Source organism: Lacerta agilis, chromosome 2 (assembly GCF_009819535.1).
Source record: "Lacerta agilis isolate rLacAgi1 chromosome 2, rLacAgi1.pri, whole genome shotgun sequence".
Taxonomy (NCBI): Eukaryota; Metazoa; Chordata; class Lepidosauria; order Squamata; family Lacertidae; genus Lacerta; species Lacerta agilis.
Genome location: NC_046313.1, coordinates 76153221 through 76179269, shown reverse-complemented (window position 1 = coordinate 76179269; position 26049 = coordinate 76153221). Strand labels below are relative to the sequence as shown.

General features: G+C 45.5%; 1 protein-coding gene across 3 annotated transcripts in view; it reads left to right on the top strand.

Annotated features, from left to right (window-relative positions):
• Positions 1 to 7144: 7144 nt before the first annotated feature.
• Positions 7145 to 26049, top strand: part of WNT7A (Wnt family member 7A) — a 53146-nt gene continuing 34241 nt past the window's right edge. The window contains exons 1-2 of one of the 3 annotated variants that reach the window (XM_033140857.1): positions 7145 to 7276; positions 9274 to 9500. In XM_033140857.1, coding sequence (XP_032996748.1) covers positions 7206 to 7276; positions 9274 to 9500 — 298 coding nt within the window. In that variant the 5' untranslated portion in view covers positions 7145 to 7205. Of the gene's footprint in view, positions 7277 to 8311; positions 8346 to 8925; positions 8944 to 9273; positions 9501 to 26049 lie in introns of those variants that run through there. The other 2 variants (XM_033140858.1, XM_033140860.1) reach the window with 2 other exon arrangements.

Sequence of the window (26049 nt, the reverse complement as noted above, 5' to 3'; positions counted from 1 at the left end):
AGCAAAATTTCCTAACAACCTGATCTTCAAAATTTTCTCTCAGCAAATGCCCCCCCCCCCGCCATAAATAGGTACAAGACCACCACCACATCAGGGATGGGGAGCATATGGTCATCTGGAGGCTGCTGGGCTCCAACTCCTATCAGCCCCAGTCAGCGTGGCCAATGGTCGGGGATTATGGGAGTTGTAGTCTGGCAGCATCTTAAGGGCCACAGGTTCCCCAGCTGAGTTTTAAGTCCTTGTTATTTCCATGGGTTAAATAGGTGTTCAAATTTGCCTAACTGATATGTGTTTAACTTTGAACGGGATCAGACACAGTGAGATTTGCACCACTGTAAGAACTTGAAGCCTCTGACAGTATGACTGGGAGTGGCCACCAAGACCATATAGCACCAGTCCCCAAAGACCTACATTGGCGTCCAGTACATTTCCGAGCACAATTCAAAATGTTGGTGCTGACCTTTAACGCCCTAAACGGCCTCGGCCCAGTATACCTGAAGGAGCGTCTCCACCCCCATCGTTCAGCCCGGACACTGAGGTCCAGCTCTGAGGGCCTTCTGGCGGTTCCCTCACTCCGAGAAGTGAGGCTGAAAAAAAGACTCTTTTCTGGAACCCCGGAAAAACACTGGTGGTTATGACAACATTGAGCTAGAAGATGGGCCAATGATTCTATTCAGTATAAGGCAGTTTCCTTTGAGGGTGCCATTTGAATTCCAAAATGCTTTTCTCCTCTTGATTCTCTCTTGAATCCTTTCTAACAAGGCAACAAGCCTGGTAGATGAAGGGAACGCTGTGGATGTAGCCTCTCTTGATTTCAGCAAGGCCTTTGACAAGGTGCCCCATGATATTCTTGTAAAGAAGCTGGTAAAATGCGAGCTAGACAATGCTACCATTCAGTGGATTTGTAACTGGCTGACTGACCGAACCCAAAGGGTACTCATTAACAGCTCCTCTTCATCCTGGAGAGAAGTGACTAGCGGGGTGCCACAGGGTTCTGTCTTGGGCCCAGTCTTATTCAACATGTTTATCAATGACTTGGATGATGGGCTTGAGGGTATCCTGATCAAGTTTGCAGATGACACCAAATTGGGAAGGGTGGCTAATACCCCAGAGGACAGGATCACACTTCAAAATGACCTTAACAGATTAGAGAACTGGGCCAAAGCAAACAAGATGGATTTTAACAGGGAGAAATGTAAAGTACTACACTTGGGCAAAAAAAAAATGAAAAAAAAAATGAAAGGCACAAATACAGGATGGGTGACACCTGGCTTGAGAGCAGTACATGTGAAAAGGATCTAGGAGTCTTGGTAGACCATAAACTTGACATGAGTCAACAGTGTGATGCAGCAGCTAAAAAAGCCAATGCAATTCTGGGCTGCATCAATAGGAGTATAGCATCTAGATCAAGGGAAGTAATAGTACCACTGTATTCCGCTCTGGTCAGACCTCACCTGGAATACTGTGTCCAGTTTTGGGCACCACAGTTCAAGAAGGATACTGACAAGCTGGAACGTGTCCAGAGAAGGGCAACCAAAATGGTCAAAGGCCTGGAAACGATGCCTTATGAGGAACAGCTTAGGGAGCTGGGTATGTTTAGCCTGGAGAAGAGAAGGTTAAGGGGTGATATGATAGCCATGTTCAAATATATAAAAGGATGTCATATAGAGCAGTGTTTTTCAACCTTTTTTGGGCAAGGGCACACTTGTTTTATGAAAAAAATCACGAGGCACACCACCATTAGAAAATGTTAAAAAATTTAACTCTGTGCCTATATTGACTATATATAAAGTAATTCTCTTGAATAGGAATCAAATAAACACAATTTTTTCCCACGGCACACCAGGCAACATCTCGCGGCACACTAGTGTGCCGCGGAACAGTGGTTGAAAAACACTGATATAGAGAAGGGAGAAAGGTTGTTTTCTGCTGCTCCAGAGAAGAGGACACGGAGCAATGGATTCAAACTACAAGAAAGAAGATTCCACCTAAACATTAGGAAGAACTTCCTGACAGTAAGAAGAAGAAGAAGAGAGAAGAAGAGTTTGGATTTGATATCCCGCTTTTCACTACCCGAAGGAGTCTCAAAGCGGCTAACATTCTCCTTTCCCTTCCTCCCCCACAACAAACACTCTGTGAGGTGAGTGGGGCTGAGAGACTTCAGAGAAGTGTGACTGGCCCAAGGTCACCCAGCAGCTGCATGTGGAGGAGTGCAGACACGAACCCGGTTCCCCAGATTACGAGTCTGCCGCTCCTAACCACTACACCAAACTGGCTCTCAGTAAGAGCTGTTGGACAGTGGAATTTGCTGCCAAGGAGTGTGGTGGAGTCTCCCTCTTTGGAGGTCTTTAAGCAGAGGCTTGACAGCCGTCTGTCAGGAATGCTTTGATGGTGTTTCCTGCTTGGCAGGGGGTTGGACTGGATGGCCCTTGTGGTCTCTTCCAACTCTATGATTCTATGATTCTATAACATCCTTTTTGGACTATGATGCCCAGAGATGAACACATAACTCAAAGTAGGATTCCCCCCACCCACGGTGCTAAGCACAGCAGTGCTACATCCTCCCAAGAGTGGAGTCATTGGGGCAAGACTTTGGGGCAGGTGCACAGAGCCCCATTCACAGAATGAGCAGGAGGGCCCCGAAATGCAGCAGGCCTGCCTTACTACATCTGGAACTAAGTGGTGTAATACTACCACCTAAAGAGCCCCCTCCAAAGACCATTAAGTCCAGAGTCTAAAATTACCTTATTGCATCGTTGCTTCGCAGGCTGTGGAAACAACCCTTCCATTGATGCAACCTAAAATGGTGGCTCCATTAGCTTTTTGGACCGCAAGATCACGTTTTACTTCATTATCCACCCAGACGTCCCCCTCCCAGCACTGCTATCTAGCCTAGTATTTCCCATCTTATATTTAAGCATTTTCTGCCCCTTGTCTTAAGCAGACTATTTCCCCTCTGGTTACTTTTCTGCTGCCTTCCTTCTGTGTAAGCTACAGCCTTTTAAAATCCACTTCAAGTGAGCTTTTAACTGGGGGTGAGGGGAGTGAGAGGAAGAACAACAGCCAGATAGGTGGGGTATAAATTATTATTATTATTATTATTATTATTATTATTATTATTATTATTATTATTACTACTACTACTACTACTACTACTAAGTTTACCTTTCTATTAACCATGGCTCGAAACAGAAAATTAAATGTTTCCCAAAAAAGCACAAAAAACACCAAACCTGGTCAGAGTTCTACGTGCTAAGGGTTTATAATTCGAGGCATGAGCTCATCCAACCAACCAACCAACCAACCAACCAACTCTCTTTTCTATGATGACGGCGTTCACCCAAAGGTCAATTCGACCATTATTAGTTCATCCCCCGTTTACTGCCGTGGATCTCGCCTACCACTAGATGGCGCATTGACAAAGAAAACAGAGCAAACTTTCGGGCGCCTGATCTGCCCCTTCCTGGACTACCTGGCCAGTTTTTGTTTTGCTTTAATCCCACGTGGCGTGGGATTTCTCTTCGGTGGCAGAAGGCGTGATCGCCCCACACCTCACACTCTCTGGCAAAATGTGGGGTTTGGATTGTCGCCTGAAAAAAAATTGTCTTGGGGGAGGGGGAGGGGGGGTAGAATAAATTTATACCCTCCCGGGCGCATAATATATATTGGACAGCGTTTAATGCACGTCGGACGAGCGGATCGTGGTCTCCCACTGTCCCCCTCCAAAAGAGGTGGCTCCCTTCCGAGGAGACGAGAGCGCGAGGCGGGGCGGGGCGGGCGCGGGACCGACCTGCAGTTTCATAAGCCTCCTGTTTAGGAATGTGGATTTCTACTGTAGTAAACAGCTCGTATTGCCCTCGAGGGATACAGCACCGCGCTCGGGCGTTTTGTCAGATCAGTGGAATTAAAAGTATTTGCCAATTGCTTTTCTACTCATAACTCTGTCAAATGTGCTAAGTGATATTTCGGATCACCTGTTTGTGCAGGGCATATGAGACAACAGCAGCGCTCTTTTTTTTTTTTTTTAAATGCCTTTTACGTTTATTATGATTGTTCTAGTATCACCGGCACCATCACGATGATGATTATTATTGAAACCCAAAGCTGCTGCTGCGCCGTTTCCAGCACCGCCACCACACCCCTGCTGTTATCATTGGACGAGTCCTCCCTTGTGCGAGTGTGATAAGGGGATCATAATAAAACCGTCACCCCACCCCACCCCGTCCCCCAGCAGTGTCAAGTCCCGTTGTTGGGATCACACAAAAGCCCTCTGCAACAAAGCTGGCGTGTGTGTAAGCGGGGAATCCCACGAGGCAAGTGGTCAAGACACCCCCCCCCCGAACCCATGGCTGCAAGGCCATGGGTGGGGGGGGGGGGCAAGGGAGAGGGGCAAGATCCAGGTTGGTGGAGGAGGAGAAGCGATCCCGCAGCATATGGAATCCAGAGGAGAAGGTGCCCTTGCTCGGAATCGTCTCTCCCTCCAGACCTTCGCTCGGCACTTTCTCCCGACTGGGAAGGGGAGAAGTGGGGGATGAAACAACCAAGCAACTCAAAAGCACCCAACAACAATTCTCCCGCGCGCCCCCGCTTGCCTCCCCCGGGCCTTGTTGCCACACACAACGCCCCCCTCCCGAAGCTGCAAGGCACCTGCCTGAGCATGGGGTGAGCCGCTCGGCCTCCTCCCGCCCCTCTTTTGTCCCGGAATAAATCGATCCAAAAGAAGTGGCGGCGCGAGCGGGGAGGGGAGCGGGGTGGAAGGCAAGCCAAGCATATAGGCAAAAGTGGTGAGGCAACAATGGTCTTTTTCTTTCGGGGGCTGCTGTCTGAGAGTCTAGCCTCGCCGTCAATAGCGGCCGATAGGATCTAAATTGTCCTGGGCTCGAGGCTTTCGCTACTGGTGCTGAACAAAACAGAGATCTATTTCCTCGGCAGCCTTTTGCTGCCCCTGCCGCCGGTGGATCGCCCCCTCCCTTCCTCCCCGCTCCCCCTTCTCGCTATCCCGTTTAGCTGGGAGATGTTGCTCCCGCTGTGAGGGTGGAGGCGAGGGTGGTGGCTTCTGCGTCTGGGGCCGTCGGCGCATCTCGAGGCAGACACAAAACACAAACACGCCGGGGGTGCTGGATGGAAGGAAAGGAAGTTGGGTAGGCACCTCAGAAAATCCCTCTGGAGAAGAAGAGGGGAATCAGCTGAATAGCTCAGTTGGCTGGAACGTGGTACTGATAACACTGTGGTTGCAGGTTCGATCCCCGCAAGGGACAGTTGCATATTCCTGCATTGCAGGGGATTGGACTAGATGATCCTTAGAGTTCCTTGCAACTCGGTGATTCTGTGAGTCTTATTTAGGGATCGGTATGTCAAGCACCCTTTCAGACCCAAGGGGAACTTAGGCTCCGATGCTGCCCCCTCCGTCCCCCTTGACCTGGGAACCGGCCCCACGGAACTGTGCGGGACCTGCTTTGGGCTAGACAGGTGTGGGGCGCCAAGGTGTGTGCTGCGGGCCAAGCGCGCTCCTGCGCGCACGAACCCTCCCCACGCGCGCCAGCAGGAAAGTTCCGCTCCGCTCCGCTCCCTAACAGCGCGCGAAATCATCGATCAGGTTTGGGAACGGGGGAGGCGGGGGGAAAAAAACACACGCCGACCTGAACAGGCAGAGAGGAAAAACAGGAGCAACGAGGGAAGCGGAGCGTCAGAACAGGGAGGCGAGGGAACCGAGTAGGAGGCGGCGGCTGCCCTGGCGAGCCTCTCTGTCAAGGGAGCTTTCCCAATCGGACCAAGTGGGAATTGATCAGGAATTGATTCTGCGCTCCGGACTGCCATTCAAATCGCGGGAGGTTTGCCTGCTGTAGGCTAAACCCTCCTTCTTTCAGCAGGGTGGGGGGAGAAGCCAGTCTTTCTTCTTCTTCTTCTTCTTCTTCTTCTTCTTCTTCTTCTTCTTCTTCTTCTTCTTCTTCTTCTTCTTCTTCTTCTTCTTCTTCTTCTTCTTCTTCTTCTTCTTCTTCTTCTTCTTCTTCTTCTTCTTCTTCTTCTTCTTCTTCTTCTTCTTCTTCTTCTTCTTCTTCTTCTTCTTCTTCTTCTTCTTCTTCTTCTTCTTCTTCTTCTTCTTCTTCTTCTTCTTCTTCTTCTTCTTCTTCTTCTTCTTCTTCTTCTTCTTCTTCTTCTTCTTCTTCTTCTTCTTCTGTTTTGGACTTCTTCTTCTTCTTCTTTCTTCTTCTTCTTCTTCTTCTTCTTCTTCTTCTTCTTCTTCTTCTTCTTCTTCTTCTTCTTCTTCTTCTTCTTCTTCTTCTTCTTCTTCTTCTTCTTCTTCTTCTTCTTCTTCTTCTTCTTCTTCTTCTTCTTCTTCTTCTTCTTCTTCTTCTTCTTCTTCTTCTTCCTCCTCCTCCTCCTCCTCCTCCTCCTCCTCCTCCTCTCTCTTTTGGCAAACAGGTGATCTCTTTCTGCGTGCGATTCTTTATTCCCACCCCCTCCTCCCGCCGTCCCGCTTCGCCCCCATCCCAAACCGTGCACTTCTTTCCTTTCCCACCCCCCACCCCGGCTGGACTACTCCTTCCTTTGGAGAACACGCCCAAGTAGGCTGAAGAAGAGAGAGAGAGAGAGAGAGGAGACACACACACACACACACACACACACACACACACAGAGAGAGAGAGAGAGAGAGAGAGAGAGAGAGAGAGTACACACAGAGAGAGATAGTAACATTGAACCTGAGGGGAAATCCTCCAGAGCTGCTGCGCGCTGCGAGAGGGAGAGAGATTATTGGAGCCTATACATGTGGTGTGTGGTGTTCTCTCCCCCCACCTCTCCCCTTCTTCTCTCCCCCCAGCGCGCTCTAAAGTGTTACGTGTGACAGGCATACAAATCCGGGATAGAGAAGGAGCGAAGAGAGAGAGAGAGGGAGAGAGAGACCCAGCGGAGAGGGCGATGGTGATTGTCTCTTGGGATTTACAAACACCCACCGCTCGCTCCGGGTGGCTCCGATCTCAGGAGGGCTGGACTGTTTTGTCTGCACTACTTTGACCTGGCGTTGCACTGTCTGAGGCACCGAGAAGTTAACCAGCGCGCAAAGAGTGCGAGGGAGGAATTACTAGGCTACTACTATTACTGCTACTGCTGCTGCTGCTGCTTTTATTATTATTGTTGTTATTATTATAAGGGGGGAAAGACATAATTTCGCATGTTGATCTGAAACCCAACAACCAACGAGGAATATGAACAGGAAAACCAGGCGCTGGATATTCCACATCTTTCTGAGCCTAGGGATTGTCTATATAAAAATTGGGTAAGTCGCCGCCCCCCGTCTCCCCCCCCCCAAACGCAAACACATCGTGCCAAACCTGCCCGGACCTGTTAGCATTCAACTGGCGGGGGGGGGGGGGGTTGAGTCTGCAAGCGGTTCTTCCCTTTTATTTAATGCCAGGGTAGGAATATGATTTCTGCTGCTCTTGTTCCCACATTATATTCTAAGTGTGTGGCTCGCGGGGGGGGGGCGTGTTGGGGAGAGAGAAAACACTTGCTGTGGATGTGCGAGAGGCATGACCAGAATGGCAAGAGGCGGCGGGGAGATCTCCGCTGCCGCCGAGGGCTGGATCTCAGCTGCCCGCTAAAATCCATCCAGCCTTTGCTTTCTAATGCGCGGCGAGGAGCGCTTGAATGAGCTCAGGCGAGACAGAGAGAGAGCGCGCTACCTGCTTCAGCCTCCCTCTTTTATTGAGCAGACCCAGTCTTTCTCAGAGCAAATTTATTTAAAGTGTTTATGTTTGGGGTGGGTGCTAGGGTGAGTTGGCTGGGTTTAAAACCTCCGCCTGATCCCGGATCGATGGGTTACGTGGAGCAAAGGGGGAAAGAAGCAAAAGCGCTCTGCACATGCTCGGCAGCACTGTATCTTCCAGGGCTGGACAAGTTCCAGAGCCAAGTTTGCAAACTTCGCCCGCCCCTTGAGCTCCTAAATCCCTCCGGCCCAAGACAAACTCCGGTCCCGCAAACTCTTTGTTCAGCCCTTTCTCGGGATAAATGGCCTGTGGGATCGCAGACACTCCTCCGTCAACACCACTGTCAGCGCGAAAAGTCGGCGCTGCTGCTGCCCGCCGCTTGGTACCGCGCAGAAAGTGATGCCTAGGACGACGCGCGATCCTAAGCAGATGGACCTGCAGACGGGTCTCATTCATTACATCGGAACTTGCTTCCGAATGATGAGGGCTCTTAGAGCGCAGATTGACGCAGGCCGGGGAAACGCGTTCCCCCAATCCGGACAGCGCGCCTGAGATATGGTTTTTGTATTCAAAGAACCACGGAAATGACGTACAGTTCAGATCTGGCTGGTGAGAGTTAGCCCATTATTGGATTCTCAGGTAGGTTTGGCCCTACTTGAAACTAGTAGGTGCGTTATACCCATGAGTGTCTAATTGTACGTGAGTGCGCGCGCGCGTGTCAAGCTATACACGACCAGGCTCCCCAACGCAGCGCTCACGTGCACTTTGCGAGATGATGTTGGAAGGCGTGTGCGAGCAAGGCCGCTAGAGTGGGGAGAAAAGCACCGTTTGGTTTCAAACGGTGAAAGCTTCTTGATCCCGAGTCTTTGCGCTTTAATTTATATATACCAGGAAGTTGGATTGCGCTCTGGGAAAAGCCCACGTGCTCCTCCTCCTTATCCCTGTTTAACACTCTTATCTCCCGAGATCTCGATCTAATTATTGACCCAAATCGCTCCTTTGACTCTTCACCCGCAGGCTCCCCGGGGGACTGCTGGGGCGGGCAAGGCAAGCCGAGCCGCGTCGGGCTTGTCTTGGCCACGGGCTGGTTGAGCAAAAATGATGTTTTCGGTTCTGCTCGAGTATGTGCCGCAACCTGCCAGTTGACATTAGCAAACAGCACCCGGAAGGGTTGGAGCGAAAATGCTACGTGAAAATGCCTGGGAGAGAGAAAAGGGAGACGGGCACGTTCGCTCTGGTTCGACGCCCCTTACTTAACCCGTGTGTGTGTGTGTGTGTGTTGGTTTTGGGGGGCTGGAGGCGGAAGGAGAGGGAATCGTACTAACCAAACGGCTAAGCGTTTGGCTTGGTGGAAAGTTAACACTGTGTAGCATCAGCTGCTGCCACGTCTTGAAGGGCAGATCAAGGGCTGAAAGAGGGCTTTAATGGCATCCGTGTAGTACTTAGAAGCCGAAAAGACCTGCCACATCCAGCTCTTTCGGAAGGCGTGTTCAAACGATGGACCTGGTGCTGCTGCCCAGCTTGTTCCAGCCTCCACCTTCTCTCTCTTCTCCTTTTCTCCTCCTAGGGGCTTCTCCTCCGTCGTGGCTCTGGGGGCCAGCATCATCTGCAACAAGATCCCGGGCCTAGCTCCTCGACAGAGGGCGATCTGTCAGAGCAGACCCGATGCCATCATAGTGATCGGAGAAGGCTCCCAAATGGGCATCAACGAGTGCCAGTTTCAGTTTCGCAATGGACGGTGGAATTGCTCCGCTCTGGGCGAGAGGACGGTCTTTGGAAAAGAGCTGAAAGTGGGTATGTTACCGCTTTACTATAAAAGCTGTGGCAAGGTGGAGCCTCTAGTCCACCAAACAGTTACCAAAAGAAATGGGTGGGTGGGTGATAGGCAAAGGGCGTGATGGCATCTGCAGGAGGCTGCTTAGGAGAACTGGCTTCAGCAGAGATATGCAAAGCCCTGATATATACCGGTATTCATCCTTACTAGGTATATAGCTGTTACTCCACTCATAGGCCTACTCCCCTGTGGGAGGCAGTATGCCTCTGCCTACCAGTTGCTGGGAACCACAAGTGGGGAGAGAGAGTGCTGTTGCACTCAGGTCCTGCTTGCAGAGGTGGATTTAGGGGAACATGGCTGGTTCGCTTGCACCGGGTGTGGAGCTTCGGGGGGCGCCCCAAGGTATGCCACAACTATGATTTAGAATGGAGCGCGAGAGGCAGGGAGGGGCACTGAATTTTGGCGCTGCTGAAATCTTGAGACCCCCAAGGTCCACCACTGCTGCTTGAGGGTTTCTCATATGCCTTTGGTTGGCCACAATGAGAACAGGATGTCAGACAGCAGTGGATTGCATGGTGGGGCAATGCCAAATACTTGACCTCTAGTCAGCTGCATCACTGCTGATTACTGGGTGGTAGAGGGAAAGGCCAGCAGGGTGCAAATGGAGCAGCAGAGCCAACCCAGCCCTCCTATTGGTGCATTTGCACTGCACCAAACTCCCTGCCGCCTCACCCCTCCCGCTCTAACTCCCAGTAAGCCGCAGCAAGGACCTACTGGAGGTCAGGTGAGTAATAGCACCTCACCCCACTGTCATCTGTGGTTGTTGGATTATAGAAAACTCTGGCCTGATCCAGTGGGACTTTTGTTATGTTTTTATGTTATACATGCCCCCCAACTCCCCCCACATACCGCAACTGTTTCTACTGTAAGGCTGCAACCTTCAATACACTTCCTAAGAAATGTCTAATTGAAATCCAGATTTGTTTAGGATTGGGTTTCAAGTCTAAACCCAGTTACTAGGGAATAGGTTTCACTGGACTCGGTGGGGCTTACTTCTGAGTTAAGATACCTAACAGCATGCTATTTAGGCATTTCAACCCATAGCACAAGAATACAGTATGCTCTTAAGTCTGTTTCACAGTTTATTGTGCAATGTGCAAATATGGTGCATGTGGGATGGAAAGCCATTTTTAAAAGCTGAGATGGTTTCCAGTGTGTGCCTAGGTTTTACAATCATGTCTCAGACCAGTTTAAGGTGGTGAAAGGAAAGGTGTAAGCTCTGGATGTGAAAGCGCAAGAAAACACTCTTGCACATGACCTGTCAGAGAGCCTCCTATGCACTGTATGGGAGAATGTGGATGAAATGTGGGGGATAACTCTCTTAAAATCAAACGTTCATTCTAGGCAATGCAGGTTTTACATCTGCATTACCAAAACTGGTTTAAGAGTGAGGTGTGGAAATGCTCTAAACCCCATGATCATGTAAAGTGGATTAATTGCTTTTTGACACTCTTTAAATCAACTTGTTTTAGTTGGAGTCACAAAAGTGTGGATTGTCTTGGCAGTACTGATTTTGGTCTAATTAGCACATTGTACAGTAGGGTGGTCTAAGACAGGTCCTACACATCTGAGAAGCTCACTTAGCTTCTTAACTATTCTACTTTTCTGGGCTTACAAAGACATCTGTTCCTACTCTTCCAACTCAGAAGTCTTTGAGTTTTGATGGTGACTAGGAATGGTGTCTTCTGTGGCAGTGATTCCTGAACCATGGCTCAGCAGTCTGGACCCACCAATGAGCTGTGGAAACATGGTATGTGGGTACATTGTATCTGGGAGGGGTTATGTTTCCAGGGTGTCAAAAGTAGGTTCAGGTCAGATTATTAGAGCTTCACTGAGGCTTGGAATAAAGATGCCCTGTGGAGCATCCTGCCCCTATGGGTGGCTCGCCTTGCCCTCACCCCGCTCCTATGGGTGGCTTGCCCCATCCCTGGGTGCGCTGCCCCAGGTGTCCGAGTGGCTTCCTCTGCTGCTGAGAGGAAGAGCTTAGATAATCACATTTAGGGAACCATAGTTGTGTGGCATAAAAAAACACAGAACCACTGTCACTGTTTTTAATCAATGAACGGAAATAATAATATAGTCATTGATTATTTATTACATCAGTTTCCCTGCAGTTATGGGTGTTTTAACTGATTTTTACATATTGAATCATATAATCGTAGAGTTGGAAGGGACCCTGAGGGTCATCTAGTCCTACCCCCTGCAATGCAGGGAACTTTGCTTCCAATGTGGGGCTCGAACCCACAACCCTGAGATTTAGAATCTCATGCTCTACTGACTGAGCTATCCAGAAATGTGAACTAGATCAGAATGATATACACATTCCATGTTGAGCTCTCAGATGTGGGGTATCTGTGTTTTATTGATTGATTATTGAGCCACTGATAATAGCAGTTTGTTTTGGACTGTGGTCAATCACTTTTGTGTTGCATTTGAAATTCAGCTGTTTTATTCATAGTTAGTTTATTTACTAAAAAGAATGTCCTAGCAATTCACTTATCAAATGCATAAATAATAAATAATACAAACCGAATGTCTTCCACAACACTTACAATAAAAGCAAAAACAAATTAACATTATGTTATCTTATTTTTGTGCTTGTATAACAAAGCTCCCTTGGGGGTGCATCTGAGGTAAGGAGTTATTTGTCAGAAGTCATGTTGCTTTCTCTCCAAATGCGCAATGTAATAACTATCTTGCTACCCATGATTTTCATCCACTTTTCTCTCTCGTAAGTTTAATAGACAGCAAGCCCAACCATATTGACTGGGAGCCCCTATAAGCACATGGTTAAATATTGACTTTGCTTTTATAGCACCCATACAGCTTAGTCTCATGAAAAATGTGATTTCATGATGGCTTCGCTCTGGATGAAACTTTCAGCGTTCAGTCACTGCACCATTTGTAGTACCAAGCCATTTCTGAACACAATGAGACACATTATGGGCAGAGTTCCAGGCCCTTTGATTGTAAGGTACTTTTAATCCGCCATCAAAACTGTAGTGCATAATGACACAAATTCCGCTTTCAGAGGTGGCATGTGGGCACCTATGACTCCAGACCTGTAGATTGTTGGAATGGAGCCAGTCAAAGTTCAAAGATTCTTGAGGAGAAAGAGCATTGGCAGCCTAAGGGGCTTGTGAATGAAGAGGCTGGTATGCTCAAGGGACATCTGGACTCTTTATTTGTCAGGAGTGGTTATCCAACCCCATTTAATCTTAATCCACCAGTGTTTAGCTGTGAATCAAAACCAATGAAGAGTTTGGATTTGATATCCCGCTTTTCACTACCCGAAGGAGTCTCAAAGCGGCTCACATTCTCCTTTCCCTTCCTCCCCCACAAGAAACACTCTGTGAGGTGAGTGGGGCTGAGAGACTTCAAAGAAGTGTGGCTAGCCCAAGGTCACCCAGCAGCTGCATGTGGAGGAGTGGAGACACGAACCTGGTTCCCCAGATTATGAGTCTACCGCTCTTAACCACTACACCACACAATGCAGTCGAGAGAGCAACCTTGAACATTTATAGTCTACCTTTTCCTCCAAGGACCTCAGCGGGATAAAACATGGTCCTCCCCGCTCCCCATTTCATCCTCAGAACAACCCTGTGAGATAAGTTAGGCTGAGAGGCAGTGACAGGCACAAAGTTCACCCGGTGAGATTCATGGCTGAGTGGGGATTTGAACCCAGGTATCCCAGGCCCTTCTCCAACACTTTAATCCAGGCATAGGCAAACTCAGCCCTCCAGATGTTTTGGGACTACAATTCCCATCATCCCTGACCACTGGTCCTGTTAGCTAGGGATCATGGGAGCTGTAGTCCCAAAACATCTGGAGGGCCAAGTTTGAGGAAGCCTGCTTTAATCACTATATTGGCTGGTGTCCTGATGCTTATTCCCCCCCCCCTCTAAGTTCCTTTTAGCCAGATAGCAAGATATTTATTCTTAAAATGCTCCAAATGTCAATGGAATGGTGGGATCTTCAGAATCTCTGCAACTCAGGCACTGCCTTTCAAGCTGTTCATTCAACAGCAGATATGCAGAATATGAGGAGGGAGAATATTGGGAAAGGGAGGGAGAATATTGTCACCTCAGCTTCAGTGGTGTAGGCCTAACCTTATTGTCATATTTTAAGGACAATTATCTTCAGAATAATAGTAATAAGTGGGTTAGTCATGCTGGCCACATGACCCGGAAAGCTGTCTGCGGACAAACACCGGCTCCCTCAGCCTGAACGCAGAGATGAGCACCATACCCTATAGTCTAATTTGGCTGGACCTAACCATCCAGGGATCCTTTGCCATTTTTTAGCAACAACAACAACAACAATTTATTATTTGTACCCCGCCCATCTGGCTGGGCTTCCTCAGCCACCCTGGGTGGCTTCCAACAAATGTTAACATACATTAAAAAAATTATTTGTATGCTGCCCACCTGACTGGGTTACCCCAGCCACACTGGATGGCTTCCAATAAATTAAAACACAGGGGCAATGGGCAGAGGATTATTGTCCCTTGTACTTCAGACCATGTGTGCTTACTCATATGTCCGTGGTTAGCTCACTGGTTCTAAACAGAGAGTGACATTTATTTCATAAAATTTATACACTGCTTGTTTGTAAAACAAACAAACAAACAAAAACAAACAAAACTTGAAGATAATACAGTAAAATCAAGGAAAAACACAACCCTACTTTAAAATATGGAGGACTTTAAACACTCAAAACAGATTATATAAACAATTGAATGGATCTCTGTTTTAAGGAAGCCTTGGCAGGGACCTTAAAGGTAATCTGGAGTAGACCCTTACAAGAAATTGACAGCATTCTTCTTCTTCTTCTTCTTCTTCTTCTTCTTCTTCTTCTTCTTCTCCTCCTCCTCCTCCTCCTCCTCCTCCTCCTCCTCCTCCTCCTCCTCCTCGCAAAACTGAGCCTCTTCAAGAACAAGTCTGGTTGTCTGCCATCCCCAAGATATGCCCTCACACCCACTGACATCTGACAAGATGACCTGTTGGAACTAGGAGTGTGCACTGCTATGCGTTTGCCTGGGACACACAAGCACAGGTGCACACAAGTGTGTTCACAAAGTCATACATACAAATAGTATTTGTACCTGCTGGCCCTTAAAATTTCCCCTTGCTTCATTCATTCTGTCATTCTGATCTGTTCCCAGTTTATCCTCTCAGCAGTTTCACAGACGTGCTTTTAGAAGAGGCATATATGCTCAGTAAGCTTTCATATCTCTTTAAGAATGGCACCTAATGGAAAACATGCCACTGCCCACCTCCGTTGCTTTTGGTCCCACCCAATGCATCTTTACTCAGAAGCCAGTCCAGCCAGTTCAGCAGGGCTTATTCTCATAGGATTTCTGCTTTGGACACATCCAAAAAACACCACTTGCAGATCTGACTTTTCAGTGGTTTTCTGTGCTGAGCTACAAAAGCCACTTCTGCCTCAGGGGAGTTTTGAAACGAAACATGCTGGGTGTTCAGAGAATGCTGCTGCTGCTGCTGAAGAGGCAGAGGTTGGGGAAAACCCACGTCCACAGATTGGTCTGCCAGGCTCACGCTTACTTGGAAGTCCACCTAAATTACATAGGAATCCTGTGACTTGACTCGAGTTGAATCTGGGCCAAACGAAAGCAAATGCACTGAGTAGCTCTTCTGACTTACTATTGTTATTCAATTTATATCCCACCCTTCCTCTTGAAGGAGGCCAGGGCAGCGTGGAAGGAAGTAGCTTCGTTGAGGTTGGAGATGGAAATGGGAATAGTTTTTAAGAGATTTGGAAGTAGTTGGAGAAAGGCTTCACTTCCCATGGTGCGCACACACACACACACACACACACACACACACACACACTTTTTGTCATAATGTCACTTCTGGTCAAACAGGGTTGGCTGGTGTTTGAAACAACATAAAAATGTTGCAAAACCTGTTTGCAAATGGTGAAAGCGCAGGATATCCCAAGCACGCAGGCGCCTATGGGGAGACCACCCCTATGCATGCAAACCATGAGCAGGGTGTCCTCTTTTTGAATCACCGTAAACTCTTCTAGAGCGTGCCACCTTCCAAACCTATTGCATCCGTCTCCGGCTTAGTTGCTGAACGGGATCTTCTGGACACTCAAGCTCAAAATCCCGGGCTGTTCTTGGACATCCAAGCCATGCAGGTGCCAGGATCACAATTCATTAACTCCCTCCAAGTTCGCAACACTTAGCAGCACTTTCTCAGATTCAAACCTGGCAACTGTCCTCGTTCGTGCCTTACCCTGACGCTGAAGAGTTGGATGGCTGCCCTTGAAGGCTTGTTTGAAAGTTGAGTCATTGCTTACAGAGGCCCTCCAGGCAGGCACGCTTGGAGTGACAATGCAGCAGGCAGACTAGGTAGCTGGCGAGGGTGTCAAAATTAAAGGGATCTCTTCCTTGATGGCATCAGTGGGCGAGCAGGATCCCTTATGCAACCTCAAACATGGATGGCTTTCAGGAGAAACTGAGAGTGCTCTCCAAAACCCACTGAAGATTATAAAGGGATCTGAGGTGCACATCAGTTTGTTCTTTTTCTGTCATATTTGAGATGGCAAAAAGCATTGAGCTTGCTCTACTGATTGATGGGGGAGCATGAAGCATATTATACCAGTGTTGTGGTGCCTGCATTAGCCTACTGGGCATAATTCAATGTGCTTCTTTGGTTATAATCAAGAGTATTGATGGCTTGATGGCTACAGCAGTGTTTGAAGGCTACATTCTTATGTCCCATCGTAGGCCGCAGGATCATTTTGTTTGATCCTCTTTTTAAAGTGAACTGACTTCATTTGTACCTCTCAGACTAATACACAGATAATGCAATTATCCTTTGGAGTTCACAGTTTTTTGAATTTACTAAACCAGGTTGGAGGGACCTGTGCCTCTCCCGATGTTGCTAGACTCCATCTTCCCTGCCAACAGACCAGGTTTGCAGAGAGGCTGGTGGGAAATGGAGCTCAGCAACATCTGGAGAGCTGCAGGTTTCTGACTCCTGCATGATAACAGTAATATACAAAAATGCTTTAAAAAATAGTACTTTAGATGAAAAAACCTTTTAGAAATGAGATAAAATTGACATTTTAAATATGCATCTTTAAATACAAATGGCCATATGGATTCAGACTTTGTTTTGGCAGATTGATGTAAACATGGGAAGGAAGGGTGCATAAACACATGTGAAACTGAAATATTTATTTATTAATTGAATTTTTATCCTGCCCTTCTCCCAAAGGAGCCCACATCAAAAAGTTAAAACAGTACAATTTAAAATAAAAGCATTTTAACAACAGTGAAAAACCATCTAAAACAAAGGACCCCTGGATGGTTTAGTCCAATCAAAGGAGACAATGGGGTTGTGCCGTTCATCTCGCTTTCAGGCCGAGGGAGCTGGCGTTTGTCCACAGACAGCTTTTTGGGTCATGTAGTCAGCATGACTAAAGTGCTTCTGGTGCAACGAAATACCGCGACATAAGCCAGAGCGCACGGAAACACCGTTTACCTTCCCGCCGGAGCGATACCTATTTATCTACTTGCACTTGGATGTTCTTTCGAACTGCTAGGTTGGCAGGAGCTGGGATAAAGCAACGGGAGATCACCCTGTCATGGGGATTCAAACTGCTGACCTTCTGACCGGCAAGTCCAAGAGGCTCAGTGGTTTAGACCAAGGCGCCACCTGCATCAAAAACATTTACAAAGATTTAGAATACCTAAAAACATTTAACACATTTACTTGGCCTGGCAAGGGTTTAGATTTGGCCCACAAAGCAATTTCTCCCAAACCACACCCCCGTGCCCCACACCTGATGCCGCATGTGATGTCAGGTGTGAGGCAGGTAGAGATGCAATTGCCAATGCACATCTGGGAGTCTTACAGTGCACTCCCAATTCTGCACTGGCAAGGGAAAACAAACTTTGATTCAAGGGCCCATGAGGAGGATTTCCCCCCACAAAGTGGTGTCTGTGTGTTGCAGTTGGGAAAGGAAGGATTCAATTTATCTGCAATTTTTCTTGCAGATGTTCCATTGAAATGCATGGGAGTTTGACATGAGCATGGTGTCTTTTGCAGCTCTCATTCATTGCTGTAAGACTTGCAGATAGCTTCCCAGTACAGAAGTGCACCCAATGCCTCTAATATGCTTAACTGTGGACTAGTTTGTATACATTTGGGATGGACAAATCTTTCAATTTCAGGTCACCAAGTTTCTCATTTTTCCAATCATAAATTCAGTTCTCCACATTTCCATCCCAATTTGTTATATAAATATATCCTCATAAAAATGTACCAGCACTTTAGTGCAAGTTGCTGATACAAACATATTTTTATATGCAGTTTCGCTTAACACAAACATTTCCCAAGCAATTTCTCCTAATATAATGCATGTTTGCATGCTATTTTTTGATGCACACTTTACCCCAGGATATGCATTTTTGTACACGTTACTTGGCTGGTGAATTGCATTGCAAAATTCAGAGATGGGCAAATTTCAAAGGATGACTGTGGTTTTGGTCCCCATATTGTTTGTGATTAGTTATGTTCATCCTTAAATGCAAACTGAATCAAATTTCCCCCATCCCTAAATTAAAGCCAAAGGGGTTTTTTATTTATTTAAAAAGTGTGCTTGTGTCAGTTTCAGCATTTGCTGTATCGCTTTAGTTCCTCCAGTTCTGACCTTATCAGTGCCACTTAACTATGATTAAAAAAAGAACTATGAACATTACCTAATGTGTGTAGATTGATTGTTTTTCTAAGTCTAGCTGTTTCAGGAGGCTACAGGAAAACAGCGGTCTACCACTCCAATTTTCAATAAAGCCATTAGGCCACAAATCAGAGAAGCACAAATGTTCAGTGATTTCATTGAGACCCTAAAGTAACTCTGATATGCCCAAGATGAAACCAGAACAACAACAATGAAAAGATTTTACTGCATTGTATCGCTATAATACCATTATCCTGTTTTATTACTGCAACAAATGTGTAGGTATCCTAATCATATTGAATAATATTTTGCTCTTGGGTTTGTGAAAATGCACCAACATAACCTGTCTGCTGATAGAAGCTGTGTGTGTATATATCGCCAAGGGCAGGTCACCTTGAATACAAATGGTACATATTTCCTAAGCATCTTTCCTTGAAAGTAAGCTCTACTGGCTTCATTGGAATCTATTTTATAATAGGAGCAGATTTGAGAGAGGAAAGAGAGAGAAATGTTCCTTATTTCTTGTTGCTGGAACAATTCTGATTCTCCCAATGGAAGTTGTAAGTTCAGTGTAGATAAAAAGAGTACTCACTAGAAGGACAGATCCTGAAGTTGAGGCTCCAGTACTTTGGCCACCTCATGAGAAGAGAAGACTCCCTAGAAAAGACCCTGATGTTGGGAAAGATGGAGGGCACAAGGAGAAGGGGACGACAGAGGATGAGATGGTTGGACAGTGTTCTCGAAGCTACCGGTACTAACATGAGTTTGGCCAAACTGCGAGAGGCAGTGAAGGATAGGCGTGCCTGGCGTGCTCTGGTCCATGGGGTCACGAAGAGTCGGACACGACTGAACGACTGAACAACAACAACAGATAAAAAGAAAACACACACAATTAAATTAAAGGATTCACTAGAAATGGTAAACTCTAGAAGCTTAAAGTGTTTTAAAAGGGGAGGGAGGAAGGATTGGAAAATTAAGGGAGAATAGCCCTATTAACAGTTACTAGTCATGATACTTAAATGGAACACCCTTGTTCTAAACCCATGTACTACTGGGAAGAAGTTACTGGTAACATAGGAGGTGGAAAGAGGATCACTTTTGCGTGGACAGGCGAAGTCCCTCAAACCCCAGGCGACCCCTGAGCAGAATAATGACACAAGAAAACATGCTATGGGATTCAAATTGGCCACAACTTTATTCAGATTCAGATGTAGGGAGACCTTGGCTCAGGCATTGGGCTTATCCTTCCCAGTCCCCAGCTGGGGATCTGGGAAACTTCAGGGTTATCCAGAATGTGTGGGGATTGGGATGACTCTGGAGAACATATGTTCAAGCAGAGAGCCCGCCCCTACAGAATAATTCAGAAGCTGTTCTGGAGGAGATCAGCATGGGACTTAGAAGAGGATCTTTGATGTATGTTGGTCCCAGTACATTCAAGAATGAATGTAATCATGCTTTAGTCTTCTGGTGTGTTTCTATTTGGGACCCAACCCTATAATTTGGTTTCAATGAAGGATGCTCAAGATCTAAGCAAGAATATCATTGATTGTAAGGTAATGCTCCTATAATGCATAACGCCCTTGAACTCCAAAGAGATTTTTAGACTGAGTCCAAATCCAGTTTAGCTGATGCATTGTGGCTATAGATGGCTTTGAGTTCAAGTATTGAAGAATGTGAATAGCTAAAATTGAAATCTGTGTGTGCATGCAACATCCTGGATTACAGCCTATCATCATCTGGTGAAATGTAATGTAATGGTCTTCACTCTTTCAATTTGCTCTTTTGGAAAAAGTGTTCATCAAAATGTATGAGAAGACCAGTACACATTCGTTGAACTAACAATGCATTAGATGTTCTCCTGTTGTAAAGGACTCTGTGGGTTTTAAAGAAGTCGTACCAACTTGGTACAGGCAAGGATATGGCCCAATTCATTAAAAGTCAATTTTAATGATATTATATCTTGAAATTTATACACTGAAATCCTTTCAGCAGAATACTAGATGATAATCCCATTACAATTTGAATGGACATGGACAACTAATTTTATTAGCATGCCTGACTGATGATGTGATCAAATGACTCATTTATGAAGAAAATCATAATTGTGCTTGTCACTCAGCATGGCAGAATTGCATGCCACTTTGGAATGACTCACAAAATTGGCTTATCCACCAAAAGCTGATTGACTGGTATGAGAAACACTATTCCATATCTAAGGACGCCTGCATAAAAGGAGTTGTTGTCTCATTGACCCAAATACATGTTCCAGGGACATGTCAGGGGAGGCCATGGATCCACATCCCAAACAGGCCCTCCAAGTAGCCCTGCTGCTGACATGGTTAATTCCCTCCCATTGCAGTCAACAGGAGGAGCAGAGATGGTTGGGGGGAAATAGGAAAAGGCAGATGTGTCCCACTTTATACCTGCCCCTTAGCTAGTCATCAGAGCTTAGGATATGGCAGTAGTTCTGAAAGGATTCTCCCCCGCCCAACACCCACACACCCACAATAGGATTTATAGGTGCTGGGTTCTGCCCAACTTTGGGGGCCCCTGCCATGGCTGTGGGGAGGCCCACTGGGCCCCTCATAGTGAGGCCTGATGGGGCCTGGCCCCTCAAGATGGGGGGAGGGGCTCAGCTCCATCCCAATATATTTTGGGAGTTGTTGACTATGAGAGTATTGCTTTTCCCACCTGCTTTCAGCCTGTTACTACTGTTTTAGTTAATAATAATAATAATAATAATAATAATAATAATAATAATAATAATAATTTTATTATTTATACCCCGCCCATCTGGCTGGGTTTCCCCATCCACTCTGGGCAGCTCCCAACAGATTATTAAAAACACGATAAAACATCAAACATTAAAAACTTCCCTAAACAGGGCTGCCATCAGATGTCTTCTAAAAGTCAGATAGTTGTTTATTTCCTTGACATCTGATGGGAGGGCGTTCCCCAGGGCAGGCACAACCACCGAGAAGGCCCTCTGTCTGGTTCCCTTATTATCCTCCAGTTTACAAGTTTTCTGCTGCATTGTATTCTATTGTCATAGTTATCAAATTTTTAACTTTGTTTTCTTTTATGTTTTAAGGCATAACGGCCTTATGCATACCATGAATAAAATAGCATATAATTAGATACCTCCATTGGGCCAATAGCCTTGGAATGCATTGCCAAAGTCTAAGGTGGCTGTGTGACCACTTCAGTGAACGTAATTTCAGAGACAAGATGCTGAGCTAGAAAGGGCTAGAATGGCGCTTGTTCCACGCAGCACTTTCAGTCTTAATTGGGACTAAGGCTGTAGAATTTCCGCATATGTTGAGGTGTGCTCAGGAAAGCACCTGATAGTTAAGGTATGATGCTGCGTTGTGACATGCTTTACTTTGACATGGGGTTTAAATGAGCCGAAGTGTAAAATGAGCCTTAGGCCAATACTGAAAGAATCTCAGTCAGAGATGCTCAGTGATTCAGTGAGTTGGGTTAGGATGTTAATGTCTCTGTGCACATGCCACATGCTTTTCCAGTAGCCAACAACATCATAACTTGGTCGTTAGTGAAAACAATATCTTTTGAGTCTAAAATTCTTTGCAAAATGAAGCTATTTGGAAAACCCAAAGTAAACTGAATTAGAGCAGATCTACAAGACGGTCATTCCTTCTTCATGAGAAACCCTGAAAATTGTAATTCTCTAAGAATTTCTAATAATCACCCCAACAAACTACAATTCCCAGGATTCTTTGGGAATAAAAAAAGTTTATGTTTGTACTTTGGATATGCCCATAACATCCCCATTTACATCAGGGCAATATAACATTCATCTGATATTGTCTGTAAAGCAATATTTGCTCCTGGATTACTCTAAAGAAACTTTCAAAAATGTGAAGGGAAATATTCCTAATGACTGCTATTGATATTTATTTTAGATGGGCTTGCAACTGCATTCCCTTCCTTTCAATATGTTTCCTATCCTTATTGGGAACATAGTTTTTTTTTTAAAAGAAGTAGAATTTTAACAGAGTCTCCCCACCCGTCTGCCAACCGAGGCCCTTATCTTTTGCGACTGTCCCCTTAGCTACTGTTTTCAGAGGGCTATGAGCGGTGCAAGATTTGGCTAAATTTGATATGAGATTCAATGCCAGGCCTATAGATTTTATTAAAGAACCCCATACCTTACCTCCATAATTTGTGCATTGTAATATGGGCAAGGACAAACAGGTTAGGAAGAACATGTCTTGGATCCATCACAGAACTGAGACTCAGTTGGCACTCCATCCAATGAGACTGCAGAAATTTGCCGCAGGATGGCAAAACTGTCTCCTATATATAACATGCACCGTGCAGACTTTCTTTTTCACACAGTGTCAATGAATCTTCAACACGATGGTCAAACAATTGAGAGCCAACGCAGATGCTACTCATGCTGTAGCACCCTTTCTCTTAAAATAACTGTTCACAAGAGTGATCTACTCTCATGGTGTGAGGCCATTAGCGTGCGAGAATACTAGTCCTCTTCTGTGAACAGGAAAAGCCACAAGTTGCCATTTTCCAGTTCATGACAGGGAATATTGTGGGAATTTGCTCTTCCAAAGTAAGGCTCCTCACTTAGATGGAACATGTGTGTGATCAGATTTTAACAGGGATTAGGAACATCTGTACTGGGTTAATGAAGTACTGCCTCTTCAGGAAATGAGTGATAATTTTGTTTTGACTTCAGCGGAATCAATATATGTATGTAAATAATTTGTGTACATGACATTTTATAACTGTAAAGACACAGGGACAGAGTTATTGGGAGTTTTTCCCCCTTTGGAGGCAGCTAGAAAAGTATTCTTGCAAAAACAGAAGCCAGGTTGGAAATCTGGCACTGAGTATTTAAAAACCAGCACGGTGCTTTATGCCAGAGAGTCAATCTTTCTAGGCAGTGACTGTCATAGTAAGATAAAAAACATTGCCCCAAGGTCACTTTTGCAGGAATTCTCATTTCATACCTGCCTTCAAATGTATCTTGTGAGTACATGTTTGGGAGAAGAAACAAAAAGATTACATTACAGTATGTTAGAGGGGTAGGATATCTTAACGTTGACTAAAGTTCTGCTTATAACTTTCTCTAAAAGAAAACAAAAAAAAATTATGTCACAATGTCATATAAAAGTTTGGTACACAAGGAAAAAAGCAGTCCCTCAGCATTGAAAAATGATGTTTACGTGCAGTGAAATAATGATTTTGTGATTATACATGTTTGGGGAATGTAGAATTATTTATTTATTTTTTAAAAAACACCACTAAAGTATTTGGGCTGAAATCCAGCACAAAATTAGGTGCATTTACAGCGTAATCCTCAACCTACTTACTCAGAAGTTAGTCTCACTGTGTTGTATGGAGCTTCCTCCTTAATAAGTGCTTTTAGGAGTGCACATTAAAATGAATGGCAGGGGTGCCAACTTGAATAAAATATTGTTGGGCCCAGGTTAAGTCCCGCCCCACAAAATCTATTGCATGATGCAGTGCACCCACACCATGAACTTTGTGGGGGCCCGGCCCCCTCAAATATTTTATTGTGGAGGCAGAAGCCCCCACAGCCCCTAAGAGTTGGTTTCCATGATGAATGGACTTTGTTGTTGTTCAGTCGTTCAGTCGTGTCCAGAGCACGCCAGGCACCCCTATCCTCCACTGCCTCCCGCAGTTTGGCCAAACTCATGCTAGTTGCTTCGAGAACACTGTCCAACCATCTCATCCTCTGTCGTCCCCTTCTCCTTGAATGGACTTAAGTATGTGTAAATCTGTGTTCACTTACTTAGTTATTTTTTTTTACCTCCCTTGTCCAAACATGTTCACAGGCCAATTTACAAAAAAGTAAAATAAAATATGTGGTAATAAAAAACACAATAAACTAAAAATGAAATCCCATTCTCATAAATTACATTAATAACATAGCATCGTCATTAAAATGACTTAACCCACCAACCTCTGAAAGCCTGACAAAAAAGCGAGTTGTCACCAGGCATTTAAAAGAATGTAAACTTGAGTCATGGTGACCTTCAGTGGGGGAGATCATGCCATAGACTCTGAGCCACTACCGAAAAGGCCCTTTCACAAGCCCCTGCCAGGAAGTACCAGAAGTGCCTCTTAATAATCTTAATATGCGGATAAATTGATATGAGACAAGGCTCCTTCTGCATTGCAGGAGGCTGGACTAGATGGCCCTTGGGGTCCCTTCCAACTCTACCATTTCCCCCCTTCTTTCCCCCCTTCTTTTCCTCTCTCACTTGCCTTGTGCCTCTTTCTGAAACATAACAAAACAGGCAAAAAACCCATTCATGCATTCCGATCCATGAAGTTGGCAGCTGTTTCATAGCTAACACGTTTCAAAGGCAGTATGCTTTGGGCGGCATTTTTCTACTTGATTCCACAAGCTGAAGAATAGACTCCCCCCCCCCCCAAATGCCCAATCGAACAACAACAGTGAAATGTGGTGGGTGTTCTGCGTCTTGCAGGATCTAGCTATTTATCAGAGCAATGGGTATCTTGTATAACTTTCAAGGCCACCATTTTTCATTGCAAGGGTTTTGTTTAATGGTCATGTCTGTAGTGAATGATGGAGTAGAAGGAGGCAGATCCAGCTAATCGGGGAAAAGATGGGTCCTCGTTTCCAATTTGCTGCCTATGAATTATGACTTCTATAGAGATGTGAAATAATGCAGCTTATGGCACATAATTGGCAAGCTCTGCTGTATTTTCCATCTTTATATTTTCACAATCAACATATAATTCAACACATGTCTCTTCAGATAACTCCCTCCCTGACCTCTTGGCTTTAAATAGCAGAATATGCAACGTATGTTTTCCAGGGAGATTAATACAAATTTGTCTTTTTTATTTCCTAGAATACCTAATTTATGGCACAGCTGGTTTGGTGGTTCTAAACATTTTCAGAGCCCAATGTCCACTACGATAGGAGTTGTTCTACCGATGAAACTCCCTCCTCTAATTTCTCTTTACTTCCTTGAGACTACTTAGTGCAAGGCCTAAGTGAGGGTTTTTAACAGCCAAATCTATTTATATTTACTCATAGAATCATAGCGTCGGAAGGGGCCATCATGGTCAACCCTCTGCAGTGCAGGAATCCTTCACCCAATGTGGGGCTCAAACCCACGACGCTGGGATTAAGAGTCTCATGCTCTACAGACTGAGCTATCACAGTAACTCTCAGAATTCAATGCAATTTATCCCCTAAGTCTCACTGATGTCCATGGGGTGTATTTGAAAGCAAATATGAATACTGTTTGTAAATCCCTTGTCCAAAGTAACAATGAGTTTTATTAGGGCATAGGAACTTTCTATAAATATAAAACTCTTTGAAAGAAAGCTGCTCCTTATTCCACCCATCCCAATATATTTATCATATTCCCTCCCCCACCCCCGCTGATAAAGTATTGAATACTTTTTCAAGAGAGGGTGTGTACCACTGCCCTTACAGTGTTAGAAGCATCACATGCATGGCACCCAGTATGTCATTTATTTTCACCCACTCATGTCAGTCAGCTTTTTGTGACAGTAGCACTGCACTACTCCAGTTGTCTTTGTACAGATGCAGAACATGAACCAATAACAAGCAATTGGCCACAAAGCAGGCTTTTCTACTCTACGGATTGAATGTGGTATGAATTGCTCTCATATTGATTTTAGTAACCATCAGAACCAGCCAAATCTTAACCAGCCAAAATTAATAGTTCCACGATTGAATTAATAGAAATTGACTGATGTGAGTGCAGCATAAGATACCTTGTTTGGTGCTTT